Source organism: Aegilops tauschii, chromosome 5, assembly GCF_002575655.3.
Source record: "Aegilops tauschii subsp. strangulata cultivar AL8/78 chromosome 5, Aet v6.0, whole genome shotgun sequence".
NCBI classification, from domain to species: Eukaryota; Viridiplantae; Streptophyta; class Magnoliopsida; order Poales; family Poaceae; genus Aegilops; species Aegilops tauschii.
The window spans coordinates 237,000,665-237,014,304 of record NC_053039.3 but is presented as its reverse complement, the minus strand read 5'-3'; the positions used below and the strand labels follow the sequence as shown (position 1 = coordinate 237,014,304).

General features: G+C 45.1%; 1 protein-coding gene across 1 annotated transcript; it reads left to right on the top strand.

Moving 5' to 3' along the window:
* Positions 1–3,895: 3,895 nt before the first annotated feature.
* On the top strand, positions 3,896–9,201 carry LOC141022717 (uncharacterized). The gene is made up of 4 exons (XM_073498975.1): positions 3,896–4,716; positions 7,445–7,714; positions 7,889–8,146; positions 8,604–9,201. The coding sequence occupies exons 1-4, from the start codon at positions 3,896–3,898 to the stop codon at positions 9,199–9,201; spliced, it is 1,947 nt and encodes a 648-aa protein (XP_073355076.1).
* Positions 9,202–13,640: the final 4,439 nt, after the last annotated feature.

Genomic DNA, 13,640 nt, shown 5'->3' with positions numbered 1-13,640 from the left:
GGAAGAGGGAGCTTCTTTTTACTCTCTTTTTCCTAATCTTTTCGATATTGATGCACTAAAGGGAGCTGAAGCAATTTGTAGTCAAAATATGGCACTCATCCAAGAAGTTATTACTCTTGAGGAACAGAACCACGTTCTCCATGAGATCATCAGGAAGAGGCATGAGTTAGACACTTGGAGGATGGAGAATAAGCCCACCACTTCATGACCACCATCACCGAAGAAAGAGACTTGAGCACACGGGTGGGCACCACCCTTGGCTTATTCCAAGATTGGGGGAGGTGCCCCGATATCGTATCACCATCACCTTTTACCATCATTATCTATTTTAGTTCGATCTTGATACGTCTCCAACGTATCTATAATTTTTTTATTATTCCATGCTGTTATATTATCATTCTTGGATGTTTTACAATCATTTTATACCAACTTTATATCATTTTTTGGGACTAACCTATTGACATAGTGCCGAGTGCCAGTTGCTGTTTTTTGCTTGTTTTTTAATTCACGGAAAATCAATACCAAACGGATTCCAAATGCAGCGAAACTTTTTGGTGATTTTTTCTGGACCAGAAGACACCTATTGGGCCAAGGAAGTACAAGAGGGGGGCTCCGAGGGGAGCACAACCCACCAGGGCGCGCCTGGGGGCCCAGGCGCGCCCATGTGGGTTGTGCCCACCTCGACCGCCTCCCGCACCGCTCTTTGCTCTACAAATACCCCAATATTCCAGAAACCCTAGGAGAGACGACGAAAATCAATTCCAGCCGCCTGCATCCTTACCCTTTTTCAGAAATTGGGTTTGATCTCGCCGCCGACGGACTTACATTCCGGCGATCCTCCAGTGGAGATCTCTTTTGGCAGTTTTTTGGCCCCGGTTTCTCAGGATAATTTTCAGATTGGGACCATATCTTTACCTATCTCCTCCGATATTCTGGCCAAGTTGCCTTCTTTTCAAGGAGGGTTGTTCAACAAAGGTTTATGGGATTCCATTCCCGATAATACTCTGTATTCCATCTTGGATGGTTGGCAGGCTGGCTATGATAACGACCGTGTTAAGCTTATGGTGCAAATTACGTCGGTCCCAACCAAGGATTATGTTTATAAACGGCTTAAACACTGCTCCAATTGTGATAGGCTTGTACATGTTGCAGATACTTGTACTGGGTATTTTTGTCAATGCTGTGGGGATGTTTCTGGGGATTGTTCTTGTTTTTCTTCACGTAGAAACTCCCACAAGCATGTGCCATGCAAGGTGGGCCCAGACCCTATTGTTTATCTCTGCAATGCTTGTTCCGCGACTGATCACATGGTAAAGTTCTGTCCTGGGCTTCGTCGATGCTCTCTTTGTCATCGTCTGGGTCATGAGGCCCGTAAGCCCAGTTCCTGCAAATCTGTACCGCATTGGGCTTGGACACAAAAATCACCGCAAGTAACACAATCTGAGAGGATCTTACATCGGGGTGAATCGGATACGTCTGCAGTTGGTAACCCTATGGTTGTTGGTATGGCCTGTGCTGTTTGGGATACGCGTGCATGCAGGGTTTGGAAACAGAAAGAGAAAATCCCACGCTCCTCGGACGTGACCACCTCCCATTGCTTGACGATACGCCTCCCTGGTCAGGGTGTAGTCAATTCCGCCTGCCAAAAACCACAATCGGGTGAGCCGACGTCTTCCTCGAGCTTGCCACCCCCGCCTTCATCGCCATCGCCACCGCACAAGCAATCTCTCTGCCCCTCACCGGTGACCTCTCCCCCGGCGGCTGCCCACTCTCCGGCATCTCGAGCTATGGCAAACTTCCCGGTGCGCCCCTTTGCCTTTGCTCCGGATGGATCGACCTTTGATCGTGGCCCTGCTCATCGATTTCAGCGCCACGTCATGGTGGTGGATGATCCTCCCCTCAACCATGATAGGTACGCCATTGTATCCGTCGATCCTCCAGTCCCTGATCATCAAAAGGAGTTCTGGCTTGCTGAGGTCTGCCGTATTATCACTGTGGATTTAGAGTATGATTTGGTGGATGATTTCATTTACCCGTTGGGCATAGGCTGTGTGGTTTTTGCGGATATGGAGAGTAGGGATGCTGCGATTAGGGAAGGGCCTCACGCCCTGACGGAGGATTCCACTTTTTCCTTAGTTCCTCATGATGAAAGTATAAATATGCGCATGCCTGCTTTTGAGTATGAGGTTTGGGTCATGTTTCTTGCTTTCCCAATGGATTATCAGACTGAGCACTATATTCACAAGGCTATTTCTAATTTTGGAAAACTTCTTGTCTGGCCGCGCCCGGGCCATAACAAAGCTTGAATCCTAGTTAAGTGTCATATTAAGGATGTTGCTGAGGTGCCTCACAGTATCTTGGTTACTAGGGTTGGACTGCTGCCGGGTCTTGCCCGTTCTTGGTCTGTTCCAGTGTATGTGCTTAATGGCAGAAATACAATCCCCAATCTTGTTGGCAATGAGGATGTTCCTCCCCTTCTGAATGCCTCACCCCACCCATATGAGCTTCCATACTACACCCTCATGCAGCAGGCAAGAATCGATGAGATGAATGCACAAGCTGCTCTGAATGAAGCTGCCTGGAATGCTCCGGAACCTGCTCAGGAACACATTCAGGAAAATGGGATGGCGCATGTGGCCTGTGGTTCCTCCACCGTACACAGGATTTAGTTTCAGAAACTTCTTTCAATATGGCAGGCCATCTCTGATGGATGGTGTGGACCCTGAGCACAATGTTCAGGACAATTTGTCTGATGTTTGGTCTTTTGATGCTGAATTTCAGGCTGTGGAAGCGCTGGCAAATGGTTTTGTTCTTGGGAACCCTGCTGCACGACTGGCGTTCGTCAGAGCGGGGGGAGATTCAGTTAACTTTTTTGTGGCTGTTGATCATGAGCTTTTGCTTTGGATGGGGGGATGCTTAAACGCATATACACGCCTGCACTCACTTTTGAGCAACCCGCATCCGTTATGCTACCTCTATATCCATTCAGGTTCATCCAAAACCAACTGAATGTTGTCGCTGCGGCCTGGCTTGAAGGCGATGTACCAGAGTTTGATATTCTGGCAGCTATATTCAGTTCAACCTTTCAGTTTGGTGCTACCATCGTCCCCAAGTCTCTGCTGCAGGAGTTTTGTGATACCAAGTCTGAGCTGACCGATGCTGATTGGGAGCTGGCTGCTCGTTCTCCTGGTCTCAAGGCGATCCCACAACTTGTCTCTGAAGATGCAGAGTTTTAGTCAGTTTCACTGTCAGATCAAGGTACTGCTCTTCAGGTGATTGCTTCTTCATCTCTATACAGTGCACCACAGTCCCGCAATGTTCTGGTGCCGCTCGACACCACTACTGTCAGAAGAAGCACAAGATCAAACAAATATGATGGCTTTAAGATCAATCATGTTACTGACACTAAGCACTCCAAGTCAAGGGTGAAACCCCGCGAGACTTCATTTGTCTCTGCTGTTTCTTTGGCTGCTCCTCCCGTACAGGTTATGGTTGATACATGTCCACCTCCTACTTCGATTGAAGAACTCCAACAGATGGGCAGCCGTTGCGGGATTGCGCAAGAAGCTCTCTCTCCTGAGAAGCTGCTGGATGGCCAGTGCTCGTCCTCTGGAGTTGGCGACTGATCTCTCCCTTGCTTATGAATAAATCGTGGAATGTGTTGTCATGGAATATCAGAGGCATCAATTCTGATACTAAACTTTTGGCTCTTAGGAATGCTATTGATACTAGCGGTTGTTCTATGCTATGTATCCAGGAAACTAAGCATGAATCTTTTGATTTAGCATTTATTAAAACTTTCTGCCCCAAACTCTTCGATAAATTTGTGTTTTCACCTTCAGTGGGTGCTTCGGGTGGTCTTATCACAATCTGGAATAGTTCTGTGTTTGTGGGCATGCCATGGTATGTTGATTCATTTGCGGTGGGTGTTTCTTTTGTTGCTACTCAGTCCAGTGAATCATGGAAACTGATGAATGTCTATGGTCCTTGCTCTGGTCAGCGTCGGGTGGATTTTACTAATTGGTTGTTTGATCTAAACATACCTAATGATGAAAATTGGCTGATCCTGGGTGACTTTAATTTCATTCACTCTATGAGTAATAGAAACAAACCAGGTGGCGACGCTGCAGATATGTTGCTTTTTAATGAAATCATTCAGGCACAGTCCTTGATGGAAATCCCTATGAAGGGCAGAACATACACCTGGAGCAACATGCAGGATGGTCCTCTGCTCGAACAGCTTGATTGGTTCTTCTCATCCTCTTGTTGGACCACCTCGTTCCCAAATACGATGATTCTGCCGTTGGGGAAACCGGTATCTGATCATATCCCATGCGTGGTAGCGATTGAATCTAAAATCCCCAAGTCCAAGCTGTTTCGCTTTGAGAATTTATGGGTTAACCACGAGGGGTTTTCTGATGTGGTTGCTGCCTCCTGGTCCAAGTCTTGTCATGCCCAGAATTCTGCTGCTCGCATTTGTAAAAAACTTAAAACACTGAGATATGATCTCAAGAGATGGAGTAGAGGTACCTCAAAGCTGAAAATTATGATCCAGAACAGCAATGAGACTCTTGTTATGATGGATAATCTCGAGGACAAAATACCTCTCTTTATCCAGGAGTCAAACTTCAGGCGGATTTTAAAACTCCACTTGCAGACACTACTCAAGTATCAGAATAAGTATTGGAGGAAAAGATGTACGATCAGGTTTTTCAGGTTCGCAGATGAAAACACCAAGCTCTTCCAATCTCTGGCCACCGAGAGATATAGGCACAATTCTATTTCCACACTTCGTGATGATAATGTGGAAATCAATGACCATGTTGGCAAAGAGGGGGTGTTGTATAAAACCTATAAGGAGCGTTTAGGTTCTTCTAAGCCCACTAATATGCGCTTTGATCTTTCTAGAATCATCCGCCGGATTGAGGGGCTGGATCAATTGTCGGCACCCTTCTCCAATGAAGAGATTGACGCTGTTATTAAGGAAATGCCCAGTGATAGGGCTCCTGCCCTGACGGCTTTAATGGATGTTTTCTTAAGAGTTGCTGGCAGATCATCAAAACGGATTTCTATAAGATGTGCCACGATTTCCAGGCTGGGGGGCTCGATATCACCAGCATTAGTGAGGGCTACATCACTTTGATCCCAAAGATCTCTTCTCCAGAAACTGCGAACGATTACAGACCAATCACATTGCTGAACTGTTGTCTCAAAATCATCACCAAAATCCTAGCTAATCGGCTGCAGAAAGTCATCCTTAAAATTATCCACAAGAACCATTATGGTTTCATTAAGGGGAGGACAATCCAAGATTGCCTGGCGTGGACTTTTGAATATATCCATCAATGTCATACCTCGGCGCGGGAGATAATCCTCCTCAAGCTTGATTTTGCTAAGGCGTTTGACACGATCGAACATGCTCCCATGCTAGAGATCATGAGGCATATGGGTTTTGATGACAAGTGGCTAGGATGGATGGATACGATTTTTGGCTCTGGGGTCTCTTCGGTGCTCCTTAATGGAGTTCCTGGTCGGAAATTTCAATGCAAGAGTGGTGTGCGGCAGGGTGACCCTCTCTCACCGCTAATCTTTGTCCTTGCTGCGGACCTCCTCCAAGCAGCGATTAATGATGCGTTTGTTAGCGGTCTCTGTAGCGACCAAACCTCGAAGGATTTGAGTCTCTGTGCTTACCGTGCTAGTCCCTGGATCGAACTCGCTAGCACACACAATATAGATGAATACCAGAATAGCAAGTGCATCATTTATTACAATGTATGATCCAGAGTATATAAAATAAAACAATCTGCATAGCACTTGGCTAGATTTATTCAATCAAACAGCGGAAAGTAGTAGAAAAATAACGATGAGTCCCATCATAGCCCACTGGCGATGCTGAGTGCAGACTCGCGACCCTAACGGTACCTTACTCTTCGTCTGAATATCCTGCGACATGAGACGTTGCAGCCATATAGGTCAATACTTGGAATGTATTGGCAAGCTACACAGGAGTAATAATAAAGCAGACCTACATGTATATGCATAGCATAACAAAAGGAAGGCTTGAGGGTTTATTTTTGCAGAAAGCTGATTTTATCCTAATAACTACCTAATAGTCAAATTTTTATTTACTTCTTTTATTACTACAATTAAATACACAAGGTTGAGTTGGCAAAATCAACTCCAACCTACCCTTTATTAAGTTGCCCACAAATATTATTAAGTGTCACATCTGTCAAGATAATGCAACAACTGTAATGGCATAGTGGCTCAGATTTACCCATAACCGGGGGCACGGCTAATCATGATTAGTTTTAATACTCTGCAGAGTTTAGTACGCTTTAACCACTGGACCCAATCCGAAGATTGAGACAAAGTCTTTCAGAAGAGGTTCCCTTAACCACCTGACGGCCACATCCCACCTACATATGCTACATCTGTCAACACAGTCTGGGCAAGGGTTCCAACAACTGATCAACTAAGCCAGAGCCCATATAGCCAGTGGCCGCACATGGAAGCTACTAGTCACTAAGTCTGTCTGATCTTTTTGAACCTGGGCGGCATTCCACTTAGGGTGCACTCTCATGAGCGCATGACCTTAGAAAAGGTGCAAGACCCCATGATGCCTTCCCTCAACACCAAGCAATACCACTTCCGCCCAGAGGTGAGTTAAATCCTGAGTTACTACTCACTTGTTATATATATAATCCTCACATAAACTCAATGAATACACGAACCACCCCCGTCTACAAAGCATAGCAAACTACAACTACCACGATTTGCAAAAGACGGGAAGATAGCTCAACAACATAGCCAACATATATAATACTCCTATACATGCATATATTCATAGTGTGATATAACTACATGCATAGAAAGCAATAGGTAAAGGATGATAAACATGTAACTTGCCTTGGTTCTGGTTCAGAAAGTCACACTCCTGATAATAGCTCGCGTCGCACTCCGGACAATCTACACGTTTCACACCATTCAACAAATCAATCACCGGAACACGAATAGAACCAAAACAAAACCAACAGCAAGAAAACCATTTTTAAAACTCAACAAAAGAAGCTTAACAGCACCTAAATTTCACTATGGTCACAACGCAAAAAGAAACAATCGATTCCGATGAACGGTTTGAAAGATACGGCCTCCGGAAGGTTTATTTCAAATTCAAATGAATTCAAAATTGAAAGGTGCAAAGATGTGACATTTTGGTACTATGGTAAAGTGCTGGTTTTTGTGAGTGCACAGGAAAAAGAAACACCTAATTTGGAGTTATACACTAAAAGTTATAGCAATTAGAAGTTTTAGTGAAAAACTGAAAAAGACAAAAAAGAACAGCAGAAAACTCCTGATCTGCTCATGCATTTACTGTAGCACACGTGGCCACGTGTCAGCACGTGATTGGCTGAAACCTACTATGTGCGCGTCTGCTCACCAGAGAAAAGAGGACGGCGGCGGCGGTCTCGGGCGTCGGCGGCGGCGGCTCTCCGGTGGTACTCCGGCGAGGGGGAAGTGACGAGCGGAGGCGGCGTGGAGTGGCGGAGGTGGTGGTGGTGTTCAACGGCGGCGAGGCGGACTGTGCCGGCGGCGGTGAAGACCTGAACGCGGTGGCTCCGGCGGCGGCGGTCGAGCTCGTTCCTCTCCCTCTGCTGCGTTTATGGCCACGAGAAGGAGTCAGCGAGAGCGGCGTCGAGAGGGGGTTCGAACGGTGACAAGTGGAGCGGCAGGGGCGTCCTTACGGTGGCGGATACGGACGGTGAACGACGGCGGCCTCGGAGCTCGACGGCGAGATCCGTTTTCGCCCAACAGCGCGTGCGGCAACGAAGAGGATCGGGACAGGAGCTGCGGGGTCTTCCCTAGGGGTTTTGCTCGCGTACGGCAGGTCGGCCGCGCTGGAGGTGGACCAGGGGCGCTGGGCGATCCGGCTCGGCCTCGGCGTGCGTGCGCGCGTGCGGCGCGTGGTGTCCGGCTCGGTGGAGGGGACGAGCAGGGCGCGGGACCCGTTGTCAGCGGCTAGAGGCGAGGGGTGGATCGGGCGCGGGTCGGGTGCGAGCGAGCGGGCGTACCGCTTCGCTAGGCTTAGCGGGCTGCGGCTGTGTGCTGCTGCTGCGCTGGCCGGCTGGGCCGCGGCGATGGGCCGGTTGGCTGGCCCTGTTTTTTTATAAACAAAAACTACAGCAGGAGAACCAAAATAAATAAAATAAAATACACAGTATAAATTGTAAATAAAAGTACCTAGACACACAGTAAAAATAGATCTACAGCTATAAACTATAGGAACACTAGTTCCAACAATAATGCAATTTTGTAAAATAATTTTTATGCAATAGGCCACTCAAACAGCAATAAAACAATCAAATAAAATATTTTGAAGATTAAAAAAATTACCAGAACATATTAGATGAACTGGAAATAATATTCTGCACATTTTGAACATTTTTAAACAGGGGAGAAGTCACGTTATCTCCACTCCAATAAATTGCCTTTGTTGCATAATGATTTGAATATTTCAGAAAAAGCAAATAATGCAATAAAAATATGATATGCATATGAATGATCTATTAACATCCTAATTTAGGAAAATTGGGATGTTACAGTCTCGTTGAACTAGCTCTCCCTCGTGACAATGCTCGCGATTTTCTAGTCGTGCAATATGCCGACGACACGATATTGGTGATGCAGGCATGCCCTGAACAAGCTGCCCGTATGAAAACTATCCTGGAAGACTACGCTGCATCGGTAGGTCTGGAAATCAATTTTCATAAATCAACTCTTATCCCCATAAACATTGATCACCAGCGTGCTAGTGAGTTGGCGGGGGTGTTTGGATGCTCTGTTGTATCCCTACCGTTCACCTACCTCGGTCTCCCGCTGGGGACGACGAGGCCCAGTGTGCTGGATCTTATGCCGATGGTGCATGCAGTTGAGAGGAAGACTTCCACGGCGCTATCTCTGATGTCGTCAGGAGCTAAGCTGACTTTGGTCAATTCTGTTGTGACGTCGATGTTGATCTATGCAATGTGCACAATCAAATTGCACCCGAAGGTGGTTGAGCATCTGGACAAATTGTGCAGATATTGTCTCTGGGCAAAAAATTCAGACGATGGTGTCAAAAACAACTCCCTTGTGGCATGGGAACTTGTCTGCCGTCCAAAGCGGTGTGGTGGCCTTGGTGTCATTGATATCAAGACCTAGAATGTAGCCCTCCTCTTAAAGAATCTGTTCAAATTCTATAACCATGATGATGTTCCCTGGGTGGAGTTGGTTTGGGACGCATACTACAGGAACAAGATCCCTCATGCAGCTGACGCAGTGGGCTCTTTCTGGTGGAAAGACGTAATGCAACTCAATGGTGTTTTTCGTGGGATCACCAGAGTCACCCCAGGAGATGGTTCTAGCTCTCTGTTTTGGAAAGATGTCTGGTTTGAAAGCGGTAATGACGCTCCACTCATGGAAGTGTACCCGCGGGCTTTCTCCTTCTGCCTGAATGAGGATGATTCCATTTCTAAGGTTCTTACTGCCACAGACCCAGCCATGATCTTCAGCTTACCTCTTTCGACCCAAGCTAGGGAGGAGGTCAGAGAGATCCAGCAGGGATCGATGCACGTGTGTGTGGCCAACGACCGCCGTGACACCTGGGAATGCACGCTCGGGCGCTTCTCCTCAAATAAATTCTATGATCACTGCTACAAGGATATTGTGGCTGATGAGGCTTTTGGTTGGCTTTGGAAAGCCAAGAGCCCGATTAAGTTTAAAATGTTTGGGTGGCTGCTTCTTGTGGACCAACTGAATACCAGAAACATGCTCAAACGTAGGCACTTTGCTGTCACGGGGAACAACTATGCCTGCATGTTCTGTCAAAACCCCCCTGAGGAAACTGTTGAACACTTATTCTTTATGTGCCCCTTTAGTCAACAGTGCTGGAGTAAAGTTTGATTGACTTGGCCGGTAAGAGACAATAGAATAGCATTGCTGCATGGGGGCAGAGATACCTGGCAATAGCCTCTCTTCATGGACATTTTCCTGTTGGCTGCCTGGAGTTTATGGATGGAGAGGAACAACCAACACTTCAGAGAGATCCCGCATTCAATCGGGTCATGGTTGGCTAGATTCAAACATCTCCTGGAGCTACTGACCCATAATTGCAGAGAGGAGCTTCGTCATTTCCTGTCTAGTTACATTGTAAACTTGGGACATTAGTGTTATAGCTACTTTAGCTTACACGGCCGGGGGGGCGCTTAAACCCCATTGTAATACTTATGTAACCGTTCCTTTGTGAGTAATACAAAAGTCAGTGGGAGCCTCTCCCACTGTCGTCCACTTCCAAAAAAAGTTCCAGAAACCACAGATCCAATTTAGACACCATCATGGAGGGGTTCATCATCCTCATTGGTGCCTCTCCGATGATACGTGAGTAGTTCATTGTAGACCTACGGGTCCGTAGTTAGTAGCTAGATGGCTTCCTCTCTCTCTCTCTCTCTCTCTCTCTCTCTCTCTCTCTTGATTCTCAATACAATGGTCTCTTGGAGATCTATTTGATGTAATTCTTTTTGTGGTGTCTTTGTTGGGATCCGATGAACTTTGAGTTTATGATCAGATCTATGTTTTTATCCATGAAAGTTATTTGAGTTTCTTCGATCTCTTATATGCATGATTACTTATAGCCTCGTATTTCTTCTTCGAATCTATGGTTTAGTTAGGCCGACTACATCGATTTTTCTTGCCATGGGCAGAGGTGCTTTGTGATGGGTTCGATCTTACGGTGCTCAATCCCAGTGACAGAAGGGGAAATGACACGTATGTATCGTTTCTATGAAGGATAACAAGATGGGGTCTATTCCTACATTAATAGATCTTGTCTACATCATGTCATCATTCTTATTGCATTACTCCGTTTCTTCATGAACTTAATACACTAGATGCATGCTGGATAGTGGTCGATGTGTGGAGTAATAGTAGTAGATGCAGGCAGGAGTCGGTCTACTAATCTTGGACGCGATGCCTATGTAATGATCATTGCCTGGATATCTTCATGATTATTTGAAGTTCTATCAATTGCCCAATAGTAATTTGTTTACCCGTCGTATGCTATTTTTCTCGAGAGAAGCCACTAGTGAAATCTACGGTCCCCGGGTCTCTTCTTTATCATATTTGCCTTCGAGATCTATTTTTATTTGCTTTTACTCTCAGATCTATTAATCCAAAAACACAAAAATACCTTGCTGCAATTTATTGTTATTTATTTTATCTCGCGTTCCCACGAGATCTATTTGTCCAATCTACTACAGTTTTACCTATCTTTTTACTCGGGAGGAATCGACAACCTCTCTTTACGTCGGGTTGCAAGTATTTGTTCTTTGTGTGCAGGTACTGTTCACATAGTGTTGCGTGGTTCTCCTACAGGTTCGATAACCTTGGTCTCATCACTGAGGGAAATACCTACTGTAGCTTTGCTGCATCATCCCTTCCTCTTTGGGGAAATACCGACATAGTTCAAGCCGCATCAAAAGGAATTTCTGGCGCCATTGTCGGGGATACATCATCAACAGCTACCAGGTTCTGCTACTTCTTGAGCTTGTGTTGGTTTTTCCTTGAAGAGGAAAGGGTGATGCAGCAAAGTAGAGATAAGTATTTCCCTCAGTTTGAGAACTAAGATATCAATCCAGTAGGAGACAACGCACAAATAACCAATACCTGCACAAACAATCAAACAACTTGCACCCAACGCAATAAAGGGGCTGTCAATCCCTTCACGGTTACTTGCAAAAGTGAGATCTGATAGAGATAGATGAAACTAAACAAACGATAAAGTAAATATTTTTGTTTTTTTGGTCTATAGATCGGAAAGTAAAAGATTGCAAAATAGTAGATCAGAAACTTATATGACGGAAAGTATAGACCCGGGGGCCATAGGTTTCACTAGAGACTTCTCTCAAGATAGCAAATAATACGGTGGGTGAACAAATTATTGTCGAGCAATTGATAGAAAAGCACAAAGTTATGACGATATCTAAGGCAGTGATTAGGAAATATAAGCATCACGTCAGTGTCAAGTAGACCGAAACGATTCTGCATCTACTACTATTACTCCACACATCGACCGACTCCTGCCTGCATCTAGAGTATTAAGTTCATGAAGAACAGAGTAACACATTAAGTAAGATGACATGATGTAGAGGAATAAACTCAAGCAATATGATGTAAACCTCATCTTTTTATCCTCGATGGCAACAATACAATACGTGCCTTGCTGCCCCTACTGTCACTGGGAAAGGACACCGCAAGACTGAACCCAAAGCTAAGCACTTCTCCCATTGCAAGAAAAACCAATCTAGTTGGCCAAACCAAACCGATAGTTCAAAGAGAATTACAAAGATACCAAATCATGCATAAAAGAATCGAGAGAAGATTCAAATAATATTTATAGATAAGCTGACCATAAATCCAAAATTCATCGGATCTCGACAAACACACAGCAAAAGAAGATTACATCGGATAGATCTCCAAGAACATCGAGGAGAACATGGTATTGAGAATCAAATAGAGAGAAGAAGCCATCTAGATACTAGCTATGGACCCGTAGGTCTATGGTAAACTACTCACGCTTTATCGGAAGGGCAATAGAGTTGATGTAGAAGCCCTCCGTGATCGAATCCCCCTCCGGCAGGATGCCGGAAAAGGCCCCAAGATGGGATCTCACAGAAACAGAAGGTTGCGGCGGTGGAAAAGTGTTTCCGTGGATACTTCTGATGGTTTGGGAATATTTGTGAATATATAGGCCGAAGAATTAGGTCAGGGGAGTCACGAGGGGCCCACAAGGCAGGGGGCGCGCCCTCCCCCCTTGTGACCGCCTCGTGGCTGTTCCGACTTGATCTCCAAGTCTCTAGGGTGTCTTCTGGTCCAAGAAAAATCATCGCGAAGGTTTTATTTCGTTTGGACTCCGTTTGGTATTCCTTTTGTGAGAAATTCAAAAACAAGGGAAAAAACAGAAACTTGCACTAGGCTCTAGGTTAATAGGTTAGTCCCAAAAATAATATAAAATAACATATTAATGCCTATAAAACATCCAAAACAGATAATGTCATAGCATGGAACAATCAAAGACGTATCAAGCATCCCCAAGCTTAATTCCTGCTCGTCCTCGAGTAGATAAATGATAAAAACAGAAGTTTTGATGTGGAATGCTACCTAAAATATTTTATCCATGTAATTTTTCTTTATTGTGGAATGAATGTTCGGATCCATAAGATTCAAAACAAAAGTTTAATATTGACATAAAAACAATAATACTTCAAGCATACTAACAAGGCAATTATGTCTTCTCAAAATAACATGGCCAAAGAAAGCTTATCCCTACAAAATCATATAGTCTGGCTATGGTCCATCTTCATCACACAAAATATTCAAATCATGCACAACCACGATGACAAGCCACGCAATTGTTTCATACTTTTGATGTTCTCAAACCTTTTCAACTTTCACGCAATACATGAGCATGAGCCATGGACACAACACTATAGGTGGAATAGAATATGGTGGTTGTGGAGAAGACAAAAGGAAGGAGATGGTTTCACATCAACTAGGCGTATCAATGGGCTATGGAGATGCCCATCAATAGATATCAATGTGAGTGA